This window comes from Cydia strobilella, chromosome 16 (assembly GCF_947568885.1).
Source record: "Cydia strobilella chromosome 16, ilCydStro3.1, whole genome shotgun sequence".
Lineage (NCBI taxonomy): Eukaryota > Metazoa > Arthropoda > Insecta > Lepidoptera > Tortricidae > Cydia > Cydia strobilella.
Window position 1 is genome coordinate 6,219,468 of NC_086056.1, and position 19,573 is coordinate 6,239,040.

The 19,573-nt window shown below is 37.5% G+C and overlaps 1 protein-coding gene across 3 annotated transcripts in view; it reads right to left on the reverse strand.

The window, feature by feature from the left end:
* Window positions 1-6,231: 6,231 nt before the first annotated feature.
* The window catches only part of LOC134748253 (uncharacterized), a 35,774-nt gene continuing 22,432 nt past the window's right edge, over window positions 6,232-19,573 (reverse strand). Inside the window, exons 5-8 of one of the 3 annotated variants that reach the window (XM_063682987.1) lie at window positions 13,002-13,096; window positions 11,747-11,872; window positions 10,998-11,033; window positions 10,554-10,690 (exon numbers count right to left, since the gene is read on the reverse strand). In XM_063682987.1, coding sequence (XP_063539057.1) covers window position 10,690; window positions 10,998-11,033; window positions 11,747-11,872; window positions 13,002-13,096 — 258 coding nt within the window. In that variant the 3' untranslated portion in view covers window positions 10,554-10,689. Of the gene's footprint in view, window positions 10,691-10,997; window positions 11,034-11,742; window positions 11,873-13,001; window positions 13,097-19,573 lie in introns of all 3 variants that reach the window. The other 2 variants (XM_063682988.1, XM_063682986.1) reach the window with 2 other exon arrangements.

The following is a 19,573-nucleotide window of genomic DNA, read 5'->3' on the forward strand; positions in this document are numbered from 1 at the left end:
CTGGTGACGCAACCCCAACTGGTACCAGTCATTGTGGTATGCATGAAAAGAGCACGGTTTAGTGAGGAACTCACGGTGGTTACGACCATTTGCTACTATATAGATATATATATATATATCCTAAAATCGATTTTACTGACATTTTGATGACATTATGAGCTTGCAAGTAAACATTCAGTATATTTGTAATTGTTCTGTTAAAAGTCGTGTTTATGCTTGTACTTGCTGGCGTAGCAAGCTGATGTGTGTAGGTATAAATGCTACAGAAAACCATGGTCGTACTGACCATAGATGGTGACGAGGCTGAAAGTCGTGCTATACATAAGGTTGGAGCCGTTGGAGGCCCAGATCGTGCGTCCACTAGGCGCGTCCGTGCGAGGCCGACGGCCGAGCTTTAAAAACAACAACAAAAAAGGTTACGAAGCGACTCACGTCGCAAATCTCGTATCTCCTTTACATGGAGTTAAGAGTTTTGCGACTTTAGCCGACGAGACGCAATTTTTATCACGGAGTTTGAAATCGCTGACCCAATGGTCAAACTTCAAACCTATGTCGCATCATGGAACGCTAATTACACCCCATTACAAGCTCATCCCTAGCCCCTACCTGGCCCCTGCTCCCACGCTGTGAAAACATCGTTATAATCATATGCATGCTTATGACTTCCGTTGGCTAGCGCTAATTTTAGGGTTCCGTTAAAATTAATGGGGTATTTTTAATACGAAGTGGAATGTTCTGATCCTGACGAATAAGTAGTTGTTCTTCAGACGTAGGTAGGTATAAAAACGCTTCTAACTAATGTAGTGTAGAGACGGACTCGACGCGCTCCCATAGCATAAAGTATCCCGTATTGCCATTATTTTAGTACAATTCGCTTTCAAAAATTAAATAAACACCACGCTGCGCTCAAAAACCGGCATCGCTGACGTAGGCGAGAAAACCGCTAGGCTCAAATGGGACTGGGCCGGTCACGTCCATCGCATGCATCCGGAGAGGTGGGCTAGCTTAGCAACCAACTGGATGCCGGTAGAGGGACGTGGACGGGGCAGGCCCAAACGGAGATGGCGGGATGACCTGGACAGCTTCCTGAACAACTGGCCGGAGGAAACACCAAATCGGGAGTCGTGGAAATCAAGGGGAGAGGCCTTTGCCCAGCTGTGGGACACTTAGTAGGCTAAAAAAAAAAAAAAAACAAAAAAAAAAAAAAAAAAATAAGAAAATTAAATACGTATTGTCACTAAGACAGTAGGTAAACGCAATGTATGTAGTAAATGCTAAGATCTACCTGTAACAAGTAAGTAAGTGTAAGTATACCTGCCTATGGCCATTAGATAAGGCTTTACCACGATATAGCCTTAACATTAAGCATTATATATTAAGCATAGCATAAGCATAAGCTTAGCATTAAGCATTGTAAACCTGACATGTAAAATTTTATTTTATCAATAAAATATTGAAATTGAAAAAGTTTTTGGCTCCATAACTAGAAGGATAGGCTCCTTCGACATCTCAGGATTCTAGTTCGAACAAATTGAACCCTCTACCAACATAAGTTACTTACCCTTATATTTTATTGCTAGGGCGGGGTAACCTCGTATGCGACGACCCCAAAACCAAAATAAAGTATCTGCGTCTGAACTCTTTCTACGTCCTGCCGTTTTGAACATTAATGATAAATTATTGCTTAAATTCTAAAAAGACGTAAGTCTCTTCAAATTGTGCAACGATTCATGCTCTTTCGAATAAAGGCAATATAAATGTGTAATTTGTCAGATAGTGATTGATTTGGGAAGCGTGCGATGCAGATAGGCGCATGGTGTGGGTGCATCGAAACGATAAGGCCGAGTGAGATAAGTAGGTGTTGCCAGAACTGGACACGTTTTTGATTATATCTTTAGTTTGAGTGTTCGATTTTTTGGTTATTTATTTGTCTGTTAATTATAACCTAATTTTGTTGTTTTTGTGACTGGTTTATCTAGTACGTTATATTATATTTGAAATGTCAGGGTTTTAAGATCCACATGTAGTAAATAGTCTAATCAGAATTCAGAGGACTAGAGTTAACTAGACAAAGATACGAGTTAGAAGTTTAAAATGATTTTGATAGCATATATAAGCAGTGCAAGTCATAATTTCATAGAAGTTTGAAATTTAAAATAACACTTGCACTGCGTGTGCTATCCAAATTGTTGCAGACTTTTCTTGTTCTAACTACCTACTTAATAATAATTGACGCGTGTCTAAAAACCGTTGACTTCTAATATAATTTCCAAAATCCACCCGTCAATCGCAAATTACATTAACACATCCATCCCAATACGTATATTATTACACAACTATAATAGCTATTATTGCACCGGACGTGACTGCACCCCTACGCCCCGTGACGTCACTAGCGGGTTTTAGAGTGTCATTAATACGTGATGGCGATCATTAATAGTAGAGCGATGTGTTAATTGGGGTTAATACTGATGAGTTTGATAATGAGGAAACATCAGTCAACCATAGTTTGGTGCTGTGTGAACCTGCAATAATAAATTACTCTTCGAACGCCGCAAAAACATGTGACACACTCAGGGCTCAATAAGATCGTGTCAGATATTTTTGCGGCCTTCGTTGTGTAACATATTATTGCAGGTGACTGTACACGAGTAGGTAGGTAATGTACATTTAGGGTCTGAATGCGTGAAAACACCTTAAACCCCAACTATACCTAAAGTCCTACAACCTAGGGTCCAACAATTCAATACGTTTAGATAATTAACTATTTGCTTTTACCTGAGTTTATGAGTCCATTTATGATGACAAGAACTGCCTCATTCAAATAAAAGTTGAAAAATCTAGATATTCTACTTAATTTTGGACCATAGTTGGGTTGGCCGGGTAGCAAAGTGAAGTTGGCGACGTCATAATGCTGTTAGGGGATTATTTTGGAAGTTATAGTTAGGTAGTTTTAATAAATATATTATTTAATGTTAACTATTTAAATAATTAGACATTAAATTAAGAAATCAATCTTAAACACGATTGAATTTCGTTTAAATTTTTAAATAACTGAATTCTAACCTGAACTTTCGCCTTAATTTCCTCAGCGCGAATGTTTGCTTAAAAAACCAATTGAGAGAAAGTTAAAATTCCAAAATAACACTCCGTCATAGGTTTATTCGTTCAAAGAAAAAATCATAGAAACAATTAACCGATAATTTATTAAAACATCAAAAATCAAAGTGAACGTGTGGAAGTGAATCAATCACTTATCGCTACATTTTTGTCCGTCATGACGAACCATACCTACCCGGCACAGGTGGTCTGATCAAATTATACAAATTGCAACATACAATATTCATAGGGATAGGGCGGTGCGTTAAGGTTAAAATGTATTTAAATTACTATAGTTTTCTTTTGAACGCTTATGTTATTTCCGTTGTTTATGAATTAATAACGATTGATTGATTGATCTCATGCTACTACGCAAAAATGGTCTTCCCTAACTTTTTTATGACAATTGGCAATATTGGCATTCACAGAAAAAATACAGAAAAACGAGCTTTATTAATTGTCAATAGGTTCTATTTTTATCCGGACAACTAGTATATCTTAATGCGGCTTGCACGATATGGATATGTTGGCGCGACTTGATATAGGAAAACGCGCGCCTGATGGGAAGCGGTCGTCGTCGCTCATGGACATAGCAACATCGAAGGCGCGTGCCATGTGCGTTGCCGGGCCATGCGAACCCTAAATACCAGCTTCTTGAAAAATGAAGTGTTGCATATATGTAACTTAAATGATAAAATAGTAAAAAAAATATTAAGAATAAGAATCACATGTGTGATTAAATAGACGACGGCCTCCCCAATAGGCCCTTTTTACAGAACCTAGGTAGGTACTCTCTTGTCGAAGGATTATCTTTCAGTTTCTCTAACGCCACTTCTTTGATTTTCTAATAAAACATAAAACCGGACATACGGACAAACATTCCCATCACTACCGAACCGAGCCGACAGCTCTGATTAATTCATATCGCGTAATGAGGTAGGTTTTTAGCTGGCGATTGATTTGCGCTGCGCCCAATTTGTCGCGCTGCGGTCTTGCATATTTGATCGCCGCTGTTATTAAATGTAGGTAATAGTTGAAATATCACTACAACAATCAACACAGTCAGATGGAATCTTTTCTGTTTTGTTATTGATACGTTTGTTTAAATGCAATGGAATCGATTCTAGGTAGGTATGTTGGTTAGCTTTAATTACTTTTGTCCTACTTCGTAGTCCGTGAGGGACTGTAACAGTGGATCTATATATGTTACGGTGAGAGTTTACTATATACAAACTGAAGCTCTGAGATAATCGGTGGGTTCCTAGCTATTTTTTAAACTAAGTCGGTACCTAATTATGTAACGGTAATTATTCACTGTCCGTTTGTAGTTTGGTCGCAGAAACATAACAATTAATTTTTGACAGTTATTAACTGACCTTACTCGTATAATTGTATACCTACCGTTTAAATAACTGACAGCCTTGTTTCATAGGTATAATGATCGCTTCATAAAATTCATGAATCATGACTGTCCAAAATTAATTCTTGTTACTCCCAGACTCCCACTAATAGATGCCGTTGAAATCCCAATGCCTGTAGATATTCCAAGTTGTTTGTATTTTACCTCCATTAGCTCTGACCCACAACGCAAAAGAACTGTAACGCCTACTGGAAAACGCAATCAATTGTTTAGTTCACCGTATTCTCGCGTATAAGTACCTACAATCCCCAATATCAACTGATTTTCCAAAAGTCGCTGCAGATATTATGCACGGTGAGGTAGGGCACACGGGATACCGATATTATTAAGACACCATTAAAAACATGTAACTACGAGTATTCAAACAAGACATTTCAAAATTATGGCGAGTTTAAAGCTGGGTGTATTGTTACCTACCTAGGTATTTCATTTAGTAAAAAAAAATCGAACATAACAATCTTATACTCACACATCAACAGACAACCAACATACCGACATACAACTCCCCCGATAAGGCACTAATTACCCAACACATCACACCGATAAGTTTTCCCACAAACAAAAGCGTTCGGTGACGCGTTTTCCGCCGGAAGTTCCCACCCGTAGATTAAAACAAGATGGCCGCCAAAAGATGGAGCCGGCACGCGCCAGCCACGTGCGTACGCGCACCCTATGCTATTTTACGTGTTTTCATTGAAAATATTAAAGAATAATAGAGAGAATAGCGTGTTGTTTCACTCTCAAATTGGTTCCGGAAGGCTGGGGTTAAAATGCAATTGAACTGATCATTATTCTCACATAAAGAATTCAACAGTGTCCGGGTCGAATCGAGAATCGTGACAAGGGGAAAGGTTTTTCCTAATGGGTCAAGTGGTTGGTTTATTTCGTAAGTACTATTAACCTTTTTCCTAAATCGCTCGATATAGTAAAACTCACTCACTTTTTATGTGTAAAACGGAGAGCGGTTGTGGTGCTTCTAATTCTTGACAGTATGGATAGTTGGATACTCGACTACTTAGACTAAGTATAGAGAAATAAGTACCTCAGCTTAGTGCTCAATCCATACATATATAAAAAGATAATTTATAAAATTTTAAGCGAGCTTTGGCAACATAAATCATTTTATTTGTTTTTAGTATTTATTATTATTATTTCATTTGCGAAAACTTTCTTTGTAATAAAATTTAGGCTTAATAAGAAAGTATATTAAGATTTAAGTTAGTTTTTAACTTATTAATACCATACCTTCCTATTTTGTTAAGTGGAAACTGATACATGGAGACTATGGAGTGAGCACTCTAAGCTAACTTAAGTTTTTCTATTACTACCTATACTATACACTGTTTAAGATATTTATAGTTCAGTAAGGTTACGAGGTGTCCATAGAACACGATTCACACCGGCATGCCTTATTTTTAAGATAATTAAGTAGGCGTAGTAGGATAAGTAGCTAACTTAATTTTCTTAGCTAGGTTTATGTTCGACGTCCTAACACCTCTTTTAGCTCTATTAAGTAAATTGAGAAATGTATCATTTGTTTTCCCCGTAAAGGGCAGGATTAAAGCTTAACGCTTAACTACAAAATGTAATCCTAATTTGTTGAAATAAAGATTCAGATATCAATGATTCAAATTTCAAAGTACAATGGAATGCCTTTTTTTAGGCCATTGGGCGGCTAGAGGTTAGATTAAAACCGTGAATAAAACATGGTAGTAAAGGCAATAATTTATTTAAACCCATTCCGTCCACCAATCCCGGTCGTATTTAACAAAGGCTCGTATACAAATAAAGTAAATAGGAGTATTACACAATTAATGTTAACATCACAAAATTGACAGTGTAATTTACAAACAGTTTTATTACCAATTTCGATCGACTACCATACAAATTAGTTACGAAAGCAATACTTTTATCGTACGTACTAACATTTTCTTTGAATTGTGTGAAGTCAAGTACGTATAAAGTTTTTAAATGTGCAACGACAAAATGAAATATCGCTCAAATAGCTTATCTTTAACAGATGATTTTGTATCATTTCAACTAAACAAAAATGTATAAATATTTTTAATTGAATTATCAATTAATAAAATATTAAAACAAAAAAAAAACAAAAACCAACCCATTCTATACATTTAGAGCATATTAATGAAACATTGAGAGAAAAGTTAACCCGTTAAACCAAATAATTTTAACGGTGTAGTTAATTATCGCACGATAATTATATTGTCACGCACACACCAACATCATTGATAAAATACGAGCTAGCAAAGTTACTTACTTGAAAGCATGATAGCTTCACAACGTACTTACGATAAAGCACTTTTAAGCGTGCGCAACAAATCACGACGCAAGAGTTCTTGGCATTTAAAGGGTTAACTTGTTTCAAGATAGACCTCCAGACTGTTGGCACAGTTTTGGTAGCTGAGGACATACCGCGAAAATCGAAAAATATTAATTTCGTGATATGCCTCTCTATCACTTTTACGTATTCGAGTGAGAGAGGCAGATAATTAAGTTTCTACTTTCGATTGTCACGGTAGGCCCTCTGGACATAATAATGGGCGGACAGATTACGTATAAGGCACCAGTATTCTAATCTAAAATTTTCAACTGTTATTCACATTATTTATTTTGTTAACATATATTGTTTTACATATAAAGTATATTTGCATTGATTAGCAGCAAATAATTGAGGATTAGTTACTTGAATAATATCGCAGATTTTAAATTGATTTTGAATAAATTACCTAATGTTTTTAACGTGCAATGCAACTAACGCCTTAAAGTAATTTTCATAGTTATGGTTAGTACTCTCTGTGATCTGTTTCTGATTATGATTCAATCATCTATTACTGACCTTTACGCTAACAGCTAGAAAGACTATAATTTAATAACGATGAAAAATATCGACTAAGGCAGTTTTGTTACCTCTATACGTATGTAGTACCTCCAATAGAATTTCGGTTAATAGTCGTCTATCTAAAAACCATATTCGTTACCTATTTCATATTCGTTTCCGTCGAATTAAAGGTTACAGACATTTATAAAACATCCTACAATCAATGAGTAGGTCAGTATTTGACGATTTAACCTCGTACACTAAAATGACATAAAACATATAATAACACAAGTCATTTACATTCATTTCTACAATAATATCGTCCTTTTAAAACTACGGCAGCGTTCCTATACATAAAGCGTTAATAAATTATGACGATCATATTAATATCTAATCTCCAATTTGGTATGTTACTTATTTGTAAGAATAAATTAATATATCAGTCTATACTACGTGTGATGTCGGTGGTTAGTTGAAGATATATTTAAAAACAAATTGTTAAGGTGCGTTAGGTTAATTCTTAATGAGAATACTGAAAGTAAAACCGGACAAGTGCGAGTCGGACTCGCCCACCGAGTTCCGTTACTTTTAGTATTTGTTGTTATAGCGGATTGTTATCACGGTTCATGAGATAAGGCCTGGTGACAGACAGTCGGACAGTGGAGTCTTAGTATTAGGGTCCCATTTTTACCCTTTGGGTACGGAAACCTAATAATCATATAAGACGATAGTACCCAACTGTCTCGTCATAGTTATGAGTTGGCCGTTGGCATTTGCGCACCTTGCGTATCTTGCTATAATTCGTATGTTCATTAATAAAAGCATCATGAATTTTGGGCCATCTTATTTGTCAATCTCACTGTTTTAAAAAAATCATCCCAATGCACCTTGAATCAATACGCTTTAACAATGTTAATATTAAGTACAGGATTGAAGTGCATCTATTGATTTACAAATATTCTATGTTAGCGGTAGTTGAGTATATAAAATAATAATTATTGCAAATAAAGTCGTTGCCAGTTCAGAGCCTCTCAAAAACATCTGAAATCTGAACGTGAATTAGTGTACATGTTCACTTTTTCAGATATTTTCGAATGCGCACAAATGCACCATTAAAAAGGCGACACTAAAATAAGCTATCGTTTTTTTATTGCTATGAGTGTAAGTGATTTACATAGGCAGTTATCTATTTTTTATTTAAATTTAGTCTACATTTTGCTACTTCTACGAGTTATTTCAGAGTATTCTATGGCAAATTAAAAAGTAATTCCATTATGATATAAAAAAGTAGACCTTGCAGTTGCTATATTACACTATGGCATTTTAGTTTATTTAATTTATTGATTGAATTAGTTTTAACCCACACACACACTTTTTACCAATAATCTATGTTAGATTATAGAGAGCACGCTTTAAAATTAAAATAATTAGGTAAATGTTAATAAAAACGAACAACCATCATAAACATGAGCTAGATTATTATGATAAAAAAATATTTTAAAATACACCCATGCATAAAAAAAGTAAGTTCACATAATTAATAAAATCGTATAATTTGTTCAAGACATTTTGAGACCACACAATTAAAGTTAAACATTAAACAAAATTCGCTAATGATTATAATTTTTCGACAACACATTCAATTATAGCTTAATCATTAAAACAAATAGTTGAGCACAACTAACATTGCAATTCACGCTCTATGGATATAACTTATAGCAACAAATATCAATTTGGCCGAGCAAGACAAACATACTCGCACAAGGTTATTGCAAAGTAGCTGCATGTATTTAGATTTAGAACTTTGTGAAAGTGAGCCAGTATTTTCTGATAATTACCTAATCAATTAGCAGTTTATAGATATGATACGATGAAAATATAAACAGGGAAATAAAACAAGTTAAAGTTTGAATAAGATCCTACAAAAATGTGTAACCAATTTACGTATTGAATTTGTTTACACTGCTAATTTTAAAGTATCAAAATAACTTTCGACCTTAGGGTATGTATTTACATAAAACCTATCTACATCAGCTGTTTATCATTTCCCGAAGTTGTAGGTCAGGTCAAGTAAATTTGATGTATGACAAGCATAAGAATACAACACTTTTTTTTAAATAAATGGTCACATTAGCAAAATAAACATTAGGCCGAAAAATTTATAAACTATTTCCCACTGTCATAATTATAACTCTTATCTGTATTAAACTGTATATGTAGGTACTTAGTAACTTTAATTATGTAAAGCACCAATAAAGAGGATCCTGTATCATTCAAACAATTACTGACTGAATAAATATATTAAAAAGATTTTATAATAAAGTGTTACATGTGAATAGGTGAAAATTATAAAAGTCAATAAGGAATTGCGCACGAAGTGTCAGTTAATAGTATTATATACACACATCAAATAATGTTATTATTTACCAAACAAATTAAAGAACACAACAGTTTAATATGTTAGAAAAGCACAACACACAATTTATTTTTAATTACATTATTGTCCATTACAAATATGGATATGCAAGCAATGATTGTAACTTTAGATTCGATTATTGAGTTATAACATTATTAATATTATCAATTTTGAAAATGATTACTTACACATATTATTCATCACATTTAATTGTGACTTGCCATATTTTGGAAAATATTGTATTATTCCATATATTGTATTATGCCCATTACGCGTTAAAATATTATTATATTTCGTACTGATATATTTATAACACTTTTCCCGTTCGAGACTCAGAATTTTACAGATCAGAGCACGTCCGTGGCCAAAACACCGACGTCGCTAGCTAGTGTTCACTACAAGTCTGTGACGGGTCCGAAAATGACGGTAGTGTCGGAGTTGACGATGGTGCACGGGTCCTGTTCGGTTTCACTCGTTGAAGTACAGTTTAGTATCTGTTCAGTATATTTTATCCAATACAGAGCAGAACACGTTCGTGGCTAGAGCAAAGACGTCGCTAGCGAGTGTTCGCTACAAGTCGCTCACGGACTCAAACACGACGGTAGTGTTGAAGATGACGCTTGTACTCGGGTCCTGTTCGGTTTCACTCGTTGAATACAGTACAGTTTAGTAAATTTAGTATATTTTATCCAACACAGAGCAGAGCACGTCCGTGGCTAGAACACAAACGTCGCTAGCGAGTGTTCGCTACAAGTCGGTCACGGGCCCGAACACGACGGTAGTATTTGAATTGACGCTAGTTCGGCGCGTGCGGTTCGGGTCCTGTTCGGTCTCGCTCGGGAGCGACTCGGGACCGTTCGGCGACGTTTGGAGACCGTTGAATTTGGAACGCAGCTGGGTCACTAGCCGCTCCAGTCTGGAAATTAAACATTTGTGTTAAGTAAGTACATACCTAGACTTTGTAGATATACACAAAAAAAATTACAACAATTTAATAAACTCACACATGAATCGAACTTCTTCTTTTCTTTTGATTTGTAAACTGAACACATGGATTTTTAAATACGATCGTACTTTTTACATGGCTGATGGCATGATGAAAAATGTCAGTCGTTAGATTTGTTTGATGCAGATTTTAATCACGGAGGTGGTATGTTCTGATTTTCTGTGATTATTTTATGTTATTAGTGGCACACAAGCCGCCAAGCCAACAAACTACTTACCAACATTTTCCCGACTTATTGATTACAGCTTTTTCTCTAAACAAATAAAAAAGAAAGTTTTTTTATTGCTTGCCTATGAGTAGGCCCATTGCCCATTTCAATTTCAATTTATTTATTTATAAAATAATAATTTTACACGTCAGATCATCAAAATTACATTATAATATCTATTACATATAAAACATTAATTTACTATGAGCTTAATGTGTATGTAAATTCCTTGTATGAAATCGTATGAAATAAAAGTGTATTTACTATTATTAACAGTATTTATAGGTATATTTTATGCATATTTTATGCATTATTAGTAATAATAATTATGAACCAACAAACAACTTATGAATGCTTTAAAAACCCGATATGTATCTGGTTCGGAGCTGAGAAATACATTTATAGTTAGAGATTGACTCGTAACATTTCGGTGTTATATTATATATTATCATGTTACAACTCGATAATTACAATGGTCAGTGGTAGCGCCCTTCCTCGAAGGTTTTTATACATTTACATTACAAGTCGGTACAATCATTCGCTTGATTTTTTTAACGGAACATACATTAAATGAGCGTTCACCGCGTAGCTGTAATTTAGCAATATCGCCTCGGACGATACATTAGACCGAAATTTTACCAGTCTCCATTTGGATGTGTGCACTCACTTGAAAGCGTGTTCCTCGTGCCGTTCGTGATAGTCTCGCTCGAGTCTGCATCGGAACACCGAAATGTTACCAGTCTGTTGAGTGGACTCACTTGAAAGCGTGTTCCTCCGCGTTCTGCTTGGCCTTCTTCATGCTGGCGAGCTCCTTCCGCAGCCGGAGTCGCTCCGTCTCCGAGTCCTCGGTGCCGTTCGTGATGCCGTTCTCGCTCGAGTCGAAACTGCTTCGGAAAAACAGATTCGAGTTAATGAACGACGTAAAGTCAATGAATCCTGCCACGGATATGACGGACTAATGAAGGCAGAATGCTTAGGATTACTATATCAATGGACAAAACTATATAAAGGCGCTTGATCGACACAGTTATAATCAGATCTCAGATTTATATTCAGATCTTCGGACAAGCAAACTACTCAATTGTATCAAGGTTTTGTTTTGCTTCTACCATTGACATATTATCTAACGGACGGGCCTTACGGGCAAGAAGAATGGGGCCAGTGCAGCGGTGTCACTCACACGAATTCGAGCCAATCGTGCAGCACCATTCTTAGTACCCGTAAGGCCAGTCCTTAAAAATATGTCAATGGCTTCTACAGTACTGTATGTATTCAAACACAATTGACATTGTTTATGAATAAATATCTTGTATAGCCTTTTATAAGGCGCCAAATGAATTCAAACCTGACCAGGATAAGTCCAGTAACTTTGTAGACAATATCAAACAAATACTAAGTACTGTTAATATATCAATTACATTTTAATAAACATAGACACTGCAATAGTGATAAGATTAGATGTGAATGACAATCGGTCAGCTGGTGGGATTGGTAGCACGTTAGACCGGCAATCCAAAGATGTGGCTTCGAATCCTACGTTGACCAAAGCTGATTACAATTTATTTCTTTATTATACTCTGGCAAACTCACTTTGGCAGTAGAAAAGGGCGCATAATTCAAATTTTAATTTTAATAATTCAAATTTTTTATGGGAGCACAACCCTTCGCACCTACATTTTTAGGGCTCCGTACCCAAAGGGTAAAAACGGGACCCTATTTATTACTAAGACTCCACTGTCTGTCTGTCCGTCTGTCACCAAGCTGTACCTCACGAACCGTGATAGCTAGACAGTTGAAATTTTCACAGATGATGTATTTCTGTTGCCGCTATAACAACAAATACTAAAAACAGAATAAAATAAATATTTAAGTGAGGCTCCCATACAACAAACGTGCGCGAGCCCGACTCGCACTTGTTTTTTTTTATATATTTGCCGCCTTTTTTACTGACGGAAATGGCATGCTAGCTTCTTACAACGATTCAATACAATCTATAAAGCTTTTATATAGTACCTCGTGGAGACTCTGAGTAGCCGCAGCTCGTCCTCCAGTTTTGCGACACGGTCCATCATGCGCCTTTTGTCCGCCTCCGAAGCGCGAAGTGAATTCTGCAACAACCGTTTTAACATTAATTTTGTACTAAGCAGAGCCGTCTAGCTGCTGAGCTAACTGTCAAAAAAAGAAACCAAAAGATACATCAGTGACGCAAGGTTCGGTAGCTTATCTGGTCCTATCGATCGGTGTTTCAGCTTTCTTCGCGACTTAACCTGTGTTGTGTACAATAAAGTGATTACTATTACTACTACTACTACTACTACTTTTCGCGAATTGGAAAGTCGCTCTAACGGCCCGGCCACGACATCGCGCGGCGTCGGCAGCGGCGAGCGGCGGCCATAGGTTGGAGCGAGGCGCAGCGATCGGACCTTTAGTTCCCACCTATGGCCGCCGCCGCGCGATGTCGTGGCCGAGCCGTAAGCGGGGAATTTTTCCATTTGTCCTTTTATTTAAGAACCCTCTAATACCTATTTGAATATTCAGCCATCATGTATCATATTACCGTGCTGTATCAAATATACCCATAAAAAAAAGAGAGAGAGAGAATAAAATAGAGAGAAACACACCAAGCGGGCCGTATGCTTGTTTGCCACCGAAGTAGTATAAAAAAAACAATATTTCGTAAAACTGCCTAGAAACTAAACTATTGCTTTGTATGTGGCTACAAGGGAATCATAACATAATGCGAAACGATAGGTACCTAATTCCATTGAGGTTAAGATCAGTGTTCCAACCTAGAGGAACCTATAACAAAATTCAAATTTGCAAACATGCAAAGGCGTACTGAACTGTATGATCATATGTGACGTTTTCAACTAAAATGTATCACATTGTCGATTGTCGATAAGGTTAATCTTAAATTGAAGCTTTATGGGATGAACGTCATATTGACATTGACAACCGACAATAAGTACCCTTTTGGTTGAAAACGGCACATTTTTCCATCGTTCTCATCTCATTGTAGAAGTGTTTTCACTTACAATGTTATACCATCATATTACCCCCTAAAAACTTGTCTAATTCCTATCATTTTCAGTATTGAAGGGTAAACTCAAACGAACCGGCATTGTAACCAATGACATTTCATAGACACTCAATTTTCAAGCCGTAATTCACGCAGACCTTAAACTAACCCTCAGAACGCTGACGCGAATAGTTCCGTTGTAACACCGGGTAAGCCGGTGTTACACGCAAATGGGCGCGTAATGTATTCGCGGACACGGGGTGCTGACCGCGCGGCGTGCAAGAGCGCTAAAATGTCACACGATCTTACAATTATTCCTATTAGTTGCCAAACTGATTAAATGAGAGTAACAAATGTTTTCAGGATAACATACGTAACGAGATACCTGGCACTTATGCCGCCGCTAAGACGTTCCGACCCGTTCCACATCCGCATTAAGTTCCTCATCGATTTTATGCGGATGCGGATTTTGAACATAATGCAGTTGCGGATGCGAATATTCGCAACATCCCTGGACTGCAAGAATGAACTAACCTTTGTAATGCTGACGCGAATAACCTGCACGGATAGGATGGTCGCACATTTATTGCCTATCGTGTTATGCGTCACTCTCGTACCTACGTAAGAACTTGCTTTAACATGACAGCCATGTGTAACAGACAATAAAGGAGGGCCATCTTAGCCCCTCTGAACATTTTAGCGGTCCACCACCGCTCGTAAAAGGTGAGCGCGCGCTATCGGGAACTCCCACTCGCTGTAAACTGCCACTATCGGACACTAGCCGGCTTTCGATCATCCTGTACGCTGACGACGAAAAAGTTGCTCATTTCGTATGCAGGTGACGTGATTAAATACAAATACAAATAAATACAAATACAAATTTTTATTGTTTGAATGTGAGTGGTTATAAATGGTGGTAGGGTTAGTATTTGGTTACATCACAATCAGCCTGAATTTGGCGTACAATACTCTTTGACTCTCAATGTGCATGTCATTAAAACCTATAAAATTAAAATAATAGTATAAAAATGTCAGAAAAAAAAAATAAGTATTAGTAATAATAATAGAGAATAATGATAACAGGTCAATGTCATGCATACAGAAAAGTGGCAACACATAATTTTCATAACAATTTTATGTCAAGCTAATACAGTACCTAAAAAGTAATAATAATAATGAAATATTATAACAGTTATTAGGCGTTGGTGGATACAAAGTGTTCATTAACCGAGTAGAACATTTTTTGTAAACACCACTTAAATAATTTGGTTTTAAAACCTTGACAATCCAAGGATTTTAAGTCATTTGGCAAATGGTTGAAGATTTTGACAGACATGAAAAGAATAGATTTTTCAAAATGAGCAGAATCATGACATGGGTAACTGATATTGAGTCCATGGAATTTAGAAGTTGACCTAGGGTTAGATTTCATGATGTTGTACTGACTAATATGAGTTTTCACAAAGAGACATGTTTCGTAAATGTACAATGTGGGTAACGGAAGGACTTTTAATTTTTCGAACAACGGTCTACATGAATCCATCGTTTTGGCGCCATAGATTGCTCTAACGCATTTTTTTTGTAATAGGAACGCTTGTTGTGCAAATGTGGAGTTTCCCCATAAAATCAGACCATAACGAAGGTTGGACATAATATGGCCGTGAAACGCCAAAAGAGCAGATTCTTGGGATACCACCTGCGATATCCTGCGCAGAGCAAACACAAATCTGTTCAGTTTGTCGACCAAATACTCAACATGCGCTCGCCAGTCACAATGGCAATCCAGCATCACCCCAAGAAATTTTATTGTTTGAACGCTTTCAATGGCTTCTTGGTTATGTTTAATTACCAGATTTTTAGCGTTGCTTTGAGGGGCGTAGAATTCCATGTACTTAGTTTTACTCATATTGGCTTTCAGTTTGTTTCTTAGCAACCAGGTATTGATATTGTTGAACACTAAATTTGCCTCTGCTTGGTAAGTTGCGGGATTGTTACCGGGAATAATCACGGAGCAGTCGTCGGCGAAAAGAAGGACCTTGTTATGTGTGACATTGGGGAGGTCATTAATGTAGACTAAGAATAACAACGGTCCAAGTATACTCCCCTGTGGTACCCCCATATTCACAATAGACTGGTCAGACAGCATTTTTGATAAAGATTTCGTCTTCGTACAGTATGACGTGATTTCAGTTCTCTGTTTCCTATCGGATAGGTACGTCCGTAGCCAGTCTTGGCAATTCCCTCGTATGCCGTAGCTTGCTTAAAAGTATACTATGCGAGACGCAATCGAAGGCCTTGGACATATCCATGAAGATCGCTGCTACAGGTGTCCTATTATCTCTAGATATCGTAAGGTCCTTAATTAGCTCATATATAGCCAAAGTAGTGGATTTTCGTTTACGAAATCCAAATTGGTTGGTATTCAGAATTTCATGTCTGTCAAGAAAGTCAAGCAATCGTCTATACAGAACTTTTTCGTATATTTTAGACAAATTTCGTATATTAAACGTCCGAGCTTACAATCGGCACTTCTGTTTATTCCCATAATGTTCAAGGCACGCGTTGAGTAAGATTACATGCCCAATTGCCCATAGACAAACGTACCGACAGCCAGGACGGGCTAATTTTGTTTGCTCAGTTCGTTATACTGTTGTTGCGTATCAGCCGATCCTTTGAGATCATTTAAATAATAAGCGATGTGTGTGAATTGTCAAACACTAGGTTTATTATGAGAGCCGTAGGAACGCGACTAACTTAAGGCATGGCCACACGGGGACCAACTAAGATTCCGATGGTCTAAGGGCACCCTGTCCTTAGTCGGATCAAGATGGTTGAGCACGGTCAGGCGGTCACTTTTAGACGGAAGTCAGGTCCACCCCTTTAGTCTTTTTCCAAAGGACTCTTCCCAATAAAGTCTTGCGTCGCCCTCATCTACATCAATATAAAATAACGGGAAGGTATATGACACAAAGGTGTCCTAAGTGCTACTTAATAATTTTCTAGTCAAAGTCATCTGCCTCTAAGCAGAAAAAACTAAGCATCTTAGAAAATAGTAAAAAATACCGTCAGACTTTCGTGAGAAGTCAGGCACTTACTACACACATCACGCATACCATTTACTGGAAGCCAGCGCGCGTGGGCGAGTCCGCTTGTACAAGTCATTAGCGCGCCTGCGCGCCGAACGATAGTAATGAGTCAATTGAAGTGCAAAAATACCCGGTCTTGGTCCAAAAATGGTTTATGCCTTAAGAATAAGTGGGGTGTTAAGTCGTTTTGGTTGCGAAGTTAGAGAGATAGGGCCAGTAACTCGCTTAGCGTGTGCCGTGCTAAATGGGATAACGGTGGGAACGTGCAATGATCAGAGGGATTTGGCTTCTAGGTATCGTTTGGATCCAAAGTAGTCAGTCATGGTATTGTTACATGACATCTATAATCTCTGACACATAAACGCACAACTCGGGTCGCAGCGTGTTACACAGCGTCTTACGTAAGCGAACAACTCGCGAACACGAAGCGAAGCTGCGCGGCGCGGCGCGGCGGACCCACGGCGTTCGCGTTCGCAACAAGATCGCCCACGACAGGACAGACAGGACATTTCGTATAAAAGGGTTGATTTACTCCGCGCCGCATCGCTTCGCTTTGCGTTCGCGTGTTGTTCGCCTACGTAGTACGCTGCGTTATAATGGAATTTGGACAGTTTAGTACAAATCTTGCACCAGCCTTATGAATTTACCTATCGATAATAATAGCGGAGTTCTGAGGTAACTATCTAACAGGCGTATTCTGATTTCAATAATAGGTTTAGAATTAGATCTGGATTAGATACGGATCTGATCTGTCAGTGCCAAAACTGTCAAAAGTGATAAAACTATTAAATATATAACATATTTTAACTAAGGAGTTTGTGAAGTTAGGACCTGTAGTTAGAAGCTTGGCTCTACAAAAGATCTGATAACTTTTTGACAGTGCGAGCCTTGGGGTTTCGTCTTGGCAACATTTTACATGAAATGTTTTTGTTTGGATTTCACTTCTTTTTGTAAGTTGCTTATGACAATCTTCCATCCCTTAATTTAAAGGGTAATTTACTATTAAAAATCCTGAAATTTAGTTTTTTTTTAACTGAAATTTCGTATCTGGGGGCACCTTTTATACAATCTGCTTTTTACTGATTACGCCCTTTTCCACCCCCTTTTCACCCTTACAGGGTGATTTCGGGGTTGAAAACTATTCTATATCATTCCCCATAACAAAAAATATCTACATACTAAATTTTAACTAATTCGGTACAGCGGTTATTGATTTTCCATACAAAATTCCACCCCCCTTTTCACCCCCTTAGGGGCAAAACATTTTAATTGTTTTTTTTTTTTTTTGTTGTTTGTGTTCTAAGACTATCTTACATGCCAAATTTTAGCTTCCTAGGACTTCAGGTACCCTAAAGGTTTTGATGAGTGAGTGACGAAATCGGGGTTTTTTAGATACGAATAAAATCTAAAGTATAAGAGCTATGCAATTGAAAATTTATGCTTAATAAGTCCACTATTGGCATCATATCCCGAGAATTTTGTTTATCTGGTGTAATCCAAACCCAAGTTATGAGGGTTCCCAAAAACGTCGAAAAGGTATGTAGTGCCCGTGCGCTTCGCTTTGCTCGTCTTGGCGGGGGCACTGCCGTGCCCCCAGATGTATGTTGCAGCCGGCCATAGACTAGCGCGGGTTCTGAGCGTCATTAAAAAATTGAAGGTCTGTAACTACTTAGCGACGTCTATCTGCGTTTTAGGAGAAAACCACAAACGAGGTATATTTACACGGAGAGTCTGAGACTAATAAAACATTAAAATTACATACAGATTCCAGACTAACAGTAAAATAAAACAGCGCGTTGTCACCAGGTACGGTGGCGCCCGCGCCGCGGCGGGGGCAGCCATCCACTTACATCTGCCAATATTTGCTCAGCGCCCCCTCGCGTTCATATTTAAAATGTGGGGAGACTAAAGACTACAAAATACAAAGTTACGTGCGAGCGGCCGCTTTTACACGTTTGCGTAACGCGACCGATTCATATAGCAATTAGAATCTCGTTCGATTGAATAGGTTGTATTAGGTACGTCAGTCAGCCAACGTAAATACGTAGCGCCTGCGATGCGATTTGATTGGAGGATCGTTATTGAATGCACAGTAAACATTTCATTCACTTCAAACTTAAGGATGCCACCTGTCAGAACAATTTTAGATGCATTTTTTCTCATAAAAGCTTATTCAGAAATTCAATCATCAGATCATCACCGATGTTAGGAATGATGCTTTTTTAACTTCTTTTCACGAATTTTTACCTCTACGACGAAAAGTTATAAATGTTATAATTATTCAAGTACCATTCGGTTTTGTTGAAACAGCTGAAACGTCGGAAAAAAGGTAAAATATAACCGTTTCTCCCCCGAAAGGGATAAAAACGAATATTTCGAGTCCAGCCGAAGCTTGACCCACCTCGAGATTACGATCGGCTTTTCCCCAAGTAAATCGTCCTACAAGCTCCCTATAACCTACTTTCGGCCACCTTGAGTGG